The 9,523-nt window shown below is 44.4% G+C and overlaps 1 protein-coding gene across 1 annotated transcript; it reads left to right on the top strand.

Moving 5' to 3' along the window:
* The first annotated feature begins 213 nt into the window (after positions 1-213).
* On the top strand, positions 214-9,279 carry rnf103 (ring finger protein 103). The gene is made up of 7 exons (XM_034240061.1): positions 214-825; positions 1,080-1,225; positions 2,026-2,141; positions 3,185-3,607; positions 6,538-6,670; positions 7,249-7,335; positions 7,941-9,279. Exons 1-7 carry the CDS (start codon positions 600-602, stop codon positions 8,949-8,951), a joined length of 2,142 nt encoding a protein of 713 aa, XP_034095952.1. The 5' UTR covers positions 214-599; the 3' UTR covers positions 8,952-9,279.
* Positions 9,280-9,523: the final 244 nt, after the last annotated feature.

Here is a 9,523-nt window from a genome sequence, read left to right as displayed (position 1 = left end):
CTCAGTCAAATCTGAGCAGTATTGCTCCATTGGAGTTGAACATATAGAGCACGTGCTGAGGTTAACGCTGTTATCACATTCGACTGAACACGTGTGTGGTGACTTTGAAGTGGAACCCAGATTTAGAACCGCATTGCTGACATTTAATTAATGTCGATGTTGTTGCTTGTTTATGGTTTATAGCTGTATAGCTGTGGAACCGGATGTGACGTAGCTGCTATATGCACCAGCTGATCGCAGCAGTAAACAGTTCGGTCATTACTGTCACTTTCTGAACCTAAATCCGCAAGCACAGCAGCAACGGGTCACGCGCTACTGACAGGCCGCGGGAAAGTGCCGCGTGTGCAGCGGACACTGTTTGTTTTGTTTGACAGACTGCTCAGTGTCGAGGCCTACCTACGATGCTAAGCTAACCAGCTAGCTGTCACCATTCATGTAAACAAGTGGTGAAGGCAGTGGACGGTCAGGGTTAGCCCCTCTCAGCCGGACGGTGAGGACAGTGCGACCGGCCTACACTCCTCCATGTTGAGCTAATGTCTGTTCTGGTTGTCGGAAGCCTATGACAGTGACTTTCAGCAGCGCTCCCGGACAGCTACAAGATGTGGATAAAGCTGTTCTTCTTGCTCTTGTATTTTATGGTGTTGTTTATGCTAGCGAGGCTCTTTGAGGCAGTGGTCTGGTATGAGACTGGGATGTTCTCCACCCACCTGGTGGACCCCGTGAGCCTCAGCTACAAGAAGCTGAAGACCATCCTGGAGAGCAGGGGACTGCCTTACTCCGGCCTGGCCGAGAAGAAGGATGTCAGCGAGCTGGTAGAGAAATCAGGTAATCATACAGTTATAATGATCCTACAGTGTATACTGGCCCAACCTACACACAAAATATTTTATGTTGAGATATTTTGGAAAATGCTTTAGTAAATGATTTTACTGTAAAAATAACCTCTAAATGCAGCACTTCTTAACAAAAACCATTCTTCTGTACTGAATGTACACATATGAGACTAAAACAGTCAGAAACATGTTTCACTTTAGGATCTGGGTGTATAAGTCTAACTCTTTGTAACTCTGGTCCCACAGGAGAGCTGACACATGGAGAGCTGTACTCAGCCATGAAGAAGGAGAAGGAGCAGACGGAGGCAGGAGACGGCAGCACCATCTTCAGTGGAGAGATGCACTTCTATGAGTTAGTGGAGGACACTAAAGATGGGATATGGCTGGTGCAGGTAATAACACTCAATAGTAGGAGATATGAATGTATTGTACGCATCTAGGTACACATATTATTATATTACTAGATGAGTGGAGATTAAATAGTCTTCAATAATGATTATGAAATAGTATTTTTGCTTTAAATTGCCATCCCTGGTTTGAAGATGGGTCGGGTGTTTGCAATATCTCCACAGAGCCTTGATGCACTGTGGACATTTCACATTGTGCAGAGAGGGCAAAGTGCTGCAAAGCTCTAGCCACTAGCCACCTTCCTCCGGGACATCCCGGCAGCTTGTGGCGCCCCCCCCCCCAGAGAGAATGCGCTCTGTATAATTCTGTGTTGTTACTGCTACAGGGCAAGTAGCTTAATGCGGTCACAGAGCAGCCTAAACGTCTCTTTTACTCTGTTTATTGCAGTGATATGATCAGCATTAAAGTCATATCTTTCTCTCTCCCAGACGATGTATGCTGATGTGAATCACATGGTAGTATCAGGAGCTCATATCCAAGAAAGTGAACACCCTTGATTAGTGGTACTTTATTTCATATTTTAGGCATTTCACTAACTGTTGTATACTCTATCAGACAACAGTTAAGGCAGTAATGTAATCATTTCATTCCGTGGCAAAGAATGTATGACGAACTTCAGATCCATTCATGAGTCGGGCAGAACATTTAACTGCTACATGTGTCTACCGTCTATTTTCTGCAATCACCTCGTGGTGTTAAACCACTTCTGTCATTCATGGTTGTAGGAAGTAGAACATTGTTTGGTATTAGCTGTGTGACCCTGTCCTGTCCCGTGACCCTGCAGGTCATTGCCAAGGACCGGGAGGCCCTGCTCAGTCAGTCTAACTGGGGGAAGATGGTGCAGAAAGTGTCTCAGTTTGGGATCAGAACTGGAACCTTCAACTGCTCTAATGACTACAGGTGGGATGCAGGGCCTACTTCAAATTCACATAATGACACATAATGCTCATCTGGCAGAAGCATGTGGAGCAATTGTGTTAGTAAGACAATTACATTTCTTCTTATTTGTTTGTGATGTTTTAATGTTCATCTTTCTCTACCTCTGAAGGTTCTCTTTTTGTAGAAAAACTAGCTAATGAGATATTTGAGCTATAGACAAAATTCAAATGCCACAAGTTCAGTATTAAGTAGAAGATACTATCGCCATTACTGAACAAATAAGGCACATTTTAGTCCGACCATAAATCCTGTATGTAATTCCATTGTGGGTTGATACCATTTGATTTTGTATTGACTATAGGTCTGCCAAACTTAGGAACTTTTCAGCTATAGGGGATGCTACGGCATCATCATGAATTCGTCGTGGACAGCTACTCAAATATTTAAGGGCTCAGAATCAGAACCAAGTTTATTGCCAGGTACGTTTACACATGCAAGGAATTTGCTTTGGTATCTGGTATCATACAACTAAGATGGCTGCTTAACTAGAATTTTGAGAAATCGACCTACCTAACTTAGTTTTTGTTTTTTTTACTGTAATTGGAACGTAAATATTGTATTTATTTACTCCACTCCATTTATCTGATTGCTGATTGACTCCTCCCCATATGTGTAATATAAAAAGTAGCTGACCAAAAATAGGCCAGTTTGTAATGAATGAAGACTTTCAGTTTGCCTTCATTCACACACTCTGTCTTTTCCTCATTCACATACAGCAATCTCCCGTATATCTATTTCAGTGTCACAGTATCACCTCATACTGTAAGAGTTGTTGCATTAGAAAGACCATCCACAGAAATAATAAATAAAAAGCCCGACATTTCTTCTTTTGTTTTGGGTCGGCAACCTGCCATGTTGTAAACCAAGTGATGAACAGGACCATTGATGTGGGGGGGGGGGAACCATCCAGCAGTTGTCAGCTTCCACACGTTATGTCTTCCTGTCTGTAGGAGAGTAGGTGTATGATTGTATACTGACATGGTGCCTCTCTGCTCCGTCACCAGGTCCTGTATCAAGCGTGGCTGGCAGCGCTCCACTCTCATCATGTCCGTTCCTCAGACTTCAGCATCAAAGGGCAAAGTCATGCTTAAAGAATACAATGGCCGTCGCATTGAACCTGAACACATCTTCCGCTGGATGACCTCACATGTGGCTCATCGAATCAAAACACTGCATCAGTCTGAGCAGCTGGTGGAGGAGTGGCGCTCTGACCCCGCCCACCCGGTGAAGATGTTCCTGTTCGCCTGCCTGCCCCAGCCCCCCGCCTTCTTCTCTGCGCTGTCCGTCAAGTTTACTGGAAGGATCGAGTTTGTTTTCGTGGACGTACATCACTGGGAAAACCACAGCAGCCTATCAGAGATAGATGTGACACAGAGCCCCGCCTACATTCTCAAGATGCCTGAGGGCATCTATCGCTATGGCAGCAGGTGCAGATTAAACATTTTAAATCATAATAAGTTATTGTACATAAAAAGACATACAATTGTTCCACTCCTCTCCATTTCTCCTTCACTCTTCCTCTTTTTGTCTCCTCCTCTCCTTCACTTCTCCCCTCCTCCTCTCCTTCACTTCTCCACTTCTCCCCTCCTTCACTCCTCCTCTCCTTCACTTCTCCACTTCTCCTCTCCTTCACTTCTCCACTTCTCCCCTCCTTCACTCCTCCCCTCCTTCACTCCTCCTCTCCTTCACTTCTCCCCTCCTTCACTCCTCCTCCCCTTCACTTCTCCACTTCTCCCCTCCTTCACTCCTCCTCTCCTTCACTTCTCCCCTCCTTCACTCCTCCTCTCCTTCACTTCTCCACTTCTCCCCTCCTTCACTCCTCCTCTCCTTCACTTCTCCACTTCTCCCCTCCTTCACTTCTCCCCTCACTCACTCCTCCTCTCCTTCACTCCTCCTCCCCTTCACTCCTCCTCTCCTTCATTCCTCTCCTTAACGTCTCCTCTACGGAGTGTGGACTGGTAGCTAGAGAGGTTCCAGTTCACCTCCTGGGCCTTGCCGAGGTGCCCTTGAGCAATGCCCCCCACCTGCTTCCGGCGAGCTAGCTGCCCTTTCACTCTGCCACCTCCCCTATCCTGCATGTGTGTAAACAACAGAATTTAAAAAAGTAATTTCCCTGTTGGAGATTAATAAAGTATGTTTTTGTCTTCTTCACCCCTCTTCCTTCCTTTTCTGCTCTTTGTCTCCACCTCTTCTTTACTCTTCTTCACTCTTCTTCATCTTTTCTTCAATTGTCTGGTAATGATTTTTGGAGCCAAGGCAGAACGTATAAAAGTTAGCGCTGAGCTTCAGTCTGCAATATTCAAAACAACAGAAAATAAATCTAGGTGTAGTCATGGACTCTGACCTGAGTTTCAACAGTCACATTAAAACAATTACTAAATCAGCCTACTATCACCTAAAGAACATATCTAGGATTAAAAGACTAATGTCACAGCAGGATTTGGAAAAACTTGTCCATGCTTTTATCTTCAGTAGACTTGACTACTGCAATGGTGTCTTCACAGGTCTCACTAAAAAATCTATTAGAAAGCTGCAGCTGATTCAGAACGCCGCTGCTCGAGTCCTCACTAACACTAAGAAAGTGGATCACATCACTCCTGTTCTGAAGTCTTTACACTGGTTCCTCACTAACACTAAGAAAGTGGATCAGTCCAGTTCTGAAGTCTTTACACTGGTTCCTCACTAACACTAAGAAAGTGGATCAGTCCAGTTCTGAAGTCTTTACACTGGTTCCTCACTAACACTAAGAAAGTGGATCAGTCCAGTTCTGAAGTCTTTACACTGGTTCCTCACTGACACTAAGAAAGTGGATCAGTCCAGTTCTGAAGTCTTTACACTGGTTCCTGACTGACACTAAGAAAGTGGATCAGTCCAGTTCTGAAGTCTTTACACTGGTTCCTCACTGACACTAAGAAAGTGGATCAGTCCAGTTCTGAAGTCTTTACACTGGTTCCTCACTGACACTAAGAAAGTGGATCAGTCCAGTTCTGGAGTCTTTACACTGGTTCCTCACTAACACTAAGAAAGTGGATCAGTCTAATTCTGAAGTCTTTACACTGGTTCCTGACTGACACTAAGAAAGTGGATCAGTCCAGTTCTGAAGTCTTTACACTGGTTCCTCACTGACACTAAGAAAGTGGATCAGTCCAGTTCTGAAGTCTTTACACTGGTTCCTCACTGACACTAAGAAAGTGGATCAGTCCAGTTCTGGAGTCTTTACACTGGTTCCTCACTGACACTAAGAAAGTGGATCAGTCCAGTTCTGAAGTCTTTACACTGGTTCCTCACTGACACTAAGAAAGTGGATCAGTCCAGTTCTGAAGTCTTTACACTGGTTCCTCACTGACACTAAGAAAGTGGATCAGTCCAGTTCTGAAGTCTTTACACTGGTTCCTCACTAACACTAAGAAAGTGGATCAGTCCAGTTCTGAAGTCTGTACACTGGTTCCTCACTGACACTAAGAAAGTGGATCAGTCCAGTTCTGAAGTCTTTACACTGGTTCCTCACTGACACTAAGAAAGTGGATCAGTCCTGTTCTGAAGTCTTCACACTGGTTCCTCACTAACACTAAGAAAGTGGATCAGTCCAGTTCTGAAGTCTTTACACTGGTTCCTCACTAACACTAAGAAAGTGGATCAGTCCAGTTCTGAAGTCTGTACACTGGTTCCTCACTGACACTAAGAAAGTGGATCAGTCCAGTTCTGAAGTCTTTACACTGGTTCCTCACTGACACTAAGAAAGTGGATCAGTCCTGTTCTGAAGTCTTCACACTGGTTCCTCACTATCACTAAGAAAGTGGATCAGTCCAGTTCTGAAGTCTTTACACTGGCTTCCTGTCTCTCAAAGAACTGATTTCAAAATACTGCTGCTGGTTTATAAAGCACTGAATGGTTTAGGCCCAAAATACATTTCTGACCTCCTGCTAAATTATGAACCATCCAGATCTCTCAGGTCTTCAGGGACTGGTCAGCTTTCTGTCCCCAGAGTCAGAACTAAACATGGTAAAGCAGCGTTCAGTTATTATGCTCCAAATATCTGGAACAAACTCCCAGAAACCTGCAGGTCCGCTGCAACTCTTACTACTTTTAAATCCAGGCTGAAGACTTTTCTTTTTGTCGCTGCTTTTAATTGAACTATTCATATCTTGGATAAAAGTTACAGTGCAGTCTATGTACTTTTTTCTTTTAATGTTTATTTTATTATCTTTGCTTTTTAAAGACTGTTTTTAAATGCCGTTTTCGTAATGTCTTTCATTTTTGTAACGCACTTTGAATTGCCTTGTGTTGAAAGGTGCTATATAAATCAACTTGCCTTGCCTTTGCTTCTCTTCCTTCTCTCCTCCCCTCCTCTCTTCAGTATCGGGGAGTTCCTGTCCCTGGCTGCTATGGATACGTTCCTGCGCGGGGTCCAGCCGGAGGTCAACGATCTGTTTGTCCTCAGTCTGGTCCTGATTAACCTGCTGGCCTGGATGGACCTCTTCATTACACAGGTCACTTGTTTTTTTACTCAAGCAACGTACTTAAGTACAATTTAGACAAATGGCTCATTGGTCTGTGGGAACCTTACCTCTTAATTTTTCCATCTCTTTCCAAAAGACACAGATTACTAGCGTATTTATGAATACCAAAATAACTTAACGGCGAGTGAAAAAAGCACATGTGCTGTACAGTTGCAACTTACAGGCAGAACAAAAGCTGTCACATTTGGCCTTTTCTGCGTCATTGTTCTGCATTTGCCTTCCCATGCTGTAGACCAGTCCCCCACTCCGGCTGGAGAGATCAGGTGCAGAGCTACATGAGCCACTTGACCTACTTTCTATTTGACATGATCAGCTTTGAAAATATGGTGCACTTTTGCAAATGAAACTACCTAACACTAGTCAACATGTATATAGTTTATGCAGTTTTACTACACTGTGTTACTGCTTTGTATTTCAATCTTCTGGATAGTTATTTCACAATGTATGAGACACCTTATACAGAGTGTTAGACAGAGAGAGGAAAGGTCCAGTTAGTTCTGTATTTTTTGTCCAGTTCACTTTTAACATGTTTTCATTTTCATGGACAGGGAGCAACCGTGAAAAGATTTGTAGTTCTGATCCGAACACTTGGAACATACAACTCTATACTGCTGGGGTCCTGGCTTCCTGTTCTGGTAGGAAATCATTCATACCCAACAACAACTAACTTCAGTTGATACATTCTGTTGCTCTGGAGATAGAGAGGCTTTAATGTGTCCATGGGCAAGATCCTTTTGTGAATGAGCATATACAGTGGCAAGAGAAAGTATGAGAGCCCTTTGGAATGTCCTGGTTTTATGCATTAATTGGTCAATAAATGATCTGATCTTCATCTTAGTCACAATTATAGACACAATCCATTTAAACTAATGGCACACAATTGATTGTTTTGTTCTTGTCCTTATTGAATAGTTTATTCAAACATTCAGTGTAGTTTGGGAAAAGTATGTGAACCCCTCGCTTCCAACAAAAGCCAATTGAGTCAAGGGTATCAGTAAAAAAAGATTGGAGGTGTTGTTCGAGCTACTTTTGACTTTTAAAAATCACTCAAAAAGCATTTGACTTTGCTATTCACAAGGTGTGTCTGCTGATATGAACCATGGCTTAGTGGATTGTCCTGATTTCAGTGGGTTCTATCTTTTCCTTTGGTCAGGGGATTATACCAGCCTCACTATTGACTGAACTTGAGTTGAATTGATCACAGCATTGATCACTAATCAGTGATTGGTCCCTCCTTCAGGCTCTCCTCCAGCTGCCCTACCTGGACTCTCTGTATGGTTACAGTCTGAAGCTGCTCCGGTATGCTGACACCACCACCCTGGCCAGCCTGGTGAGAGCTGACTGGACCTTCTACTCCTCCCACCCAGCTCTCTTCCTGTCCACCTACCTGGCTCACGGCCTGCTCGTCAACTACTTTGAAAAGAAACGCCGCTGTGGCGTGAGGAGCCAAGAGGACAGCACCACAAACCTGGAGTGGCTGTCCAATCTGTGGGACTGGTACACTTCCTATCTGCTCCACCCAATCGCAGCGCTGCAGCAGGTCCCATCTGACTACTCAGACTGGGAGGTCGACCCCAACTTTTTATTAGAGCGTTTGGCTTTCCCTGATCTCTGGCTGCGCCCATTAGTAAACATGGAGTATATTGACACCCTGCCAACCTGGAGGTTCAGAGCTGCTGGTCCGGACAGAGGAGAGGGGGGGGGTGTAAAGCTGGATGAAGAGACAGATAGTTCACATTCAGACACAGAGAGCATGAAGCAGTTGGATGCAGTTCCCGTCAGATCTCCAAATAGCAGCAAGAAACACGAGAGCTCATTGAGCAGTGAGGACAGCGGTAAACATTTGTGTGTGCACACAAACACAGGCCCCAGCAGTAGCTGTGAGTGTGTGTGTGCTGCTGCATCACCACTCTGCTGTCGTCATGGGAACAGAAGCTCACCATTAGCTGACAGGACGGTGGAGGACGGCAGCCTGACATCCGAAGACATCTCCAACTCTCAGCACTGTGATTGGTCGGTGTGGCCCCGGGACGTCCTGCAGTGTCTGGAGTGTGTGGTGTGTCTGGAGAACTTTGTGAGTGAGGAGCTGCTGATGGCCCTGCCCTGCGGCCACGTGTTCCACCAGCAGTGCATCGTGGTGTGGCTGGCCTCCGGCAGACACTGCTGCCCGGTGTGTCGCTGGCCCAGCTACAAGAAGAAGCTGCAGGGGGCTGCAATCAGAAGCTCCACGGGAAACACCCTGCAGGACTGATGCATACGTCTTACTTCGTTAGGGCTGCGTATCGATGTTAAATTGATCAGCCTAGATATTGTCTTACATTTTGGCTATGGTAATATCTTATATCGTAATATATAAGTGTGTTTTCCTAGTTTGAAGGCTCTATTGCAGGGGAAGGATGTCATTCTCTGAACTAAAAAGAGATTTCAGCTGTTTACTTTACCCACTTAATCATTATAACCTCATTATTTATCAAAAATGTCATTGTGTAAATCATTTGTGAAGCCCCCAATAGTCAACAGTAAAATTGATCGATTTTGAAATATTTGGTGAAAAATAAGGTGATATTTGTTTTTCTTCATATGGCTCTGCTTCATGTGTCCTCTCTACTCTCATTGTTCATTGGCTTAGAGCTCACTGAGACTGTGTCTGATATTATAACAGGTTGCTTTTGGTAAAGTTGGGACTGGGAAGGCTTACTTAGATATTTTTAAACTGGACCTTTTTTTCACATGTCATAATGACTAATATTTCTGAACTCGGTTCAGTATCGAGAGGGAGTGCTGCAGTCGCTAAACGAACTCCAATGAATCGCTTAGGGCTTT

The sequence above is a fragment of the Gymnodraco acuticeps genome, unplaced genomic scaffold (assembly GCF_902827175.1).
Source record: "Gymnodraco acuticeps unplaced genomic scaffold, fGymAcu1.1, whole genome shotgun sequence".
NCBI classification, from domain to species: Eukaryota; Metazoa; Chordata; class Actinopteri; order Perciformes; family Bathydraconidae; genus Gymnodraco; species Gymnodraco acuticeps.
The sequence above is the reverse complement of the archived record's forward strand: the minus strand, read 5'-3'. Positions and strand labels throughout refer to the sequence as shown.

Excerpts from the sequence above, each read along its gene's own strand:
- rnf103 (XM_034240061.1), top strand. The coding sequence starts at position 600 with ATGTGGATAAAGCTGTTCTTCTTGCTCTTGTATTTTATGGTGTTGTTT. Across the intron at positions 2,142-3,184 it reads AACTGCTCTAATGACTACAG|GTCCTGTATCAAGCGTGGCT; the intron begins GTGGGATGCAGG and ends CTCCGTCACCAG. Across the intron at positions 6,671-7,248 it reads TGGACCTCTTCATTACACAG|GGAGCAACCGTGAAAAGATT; the intron begins GTCACTTGTTTT and ends TTTCATGGACAG.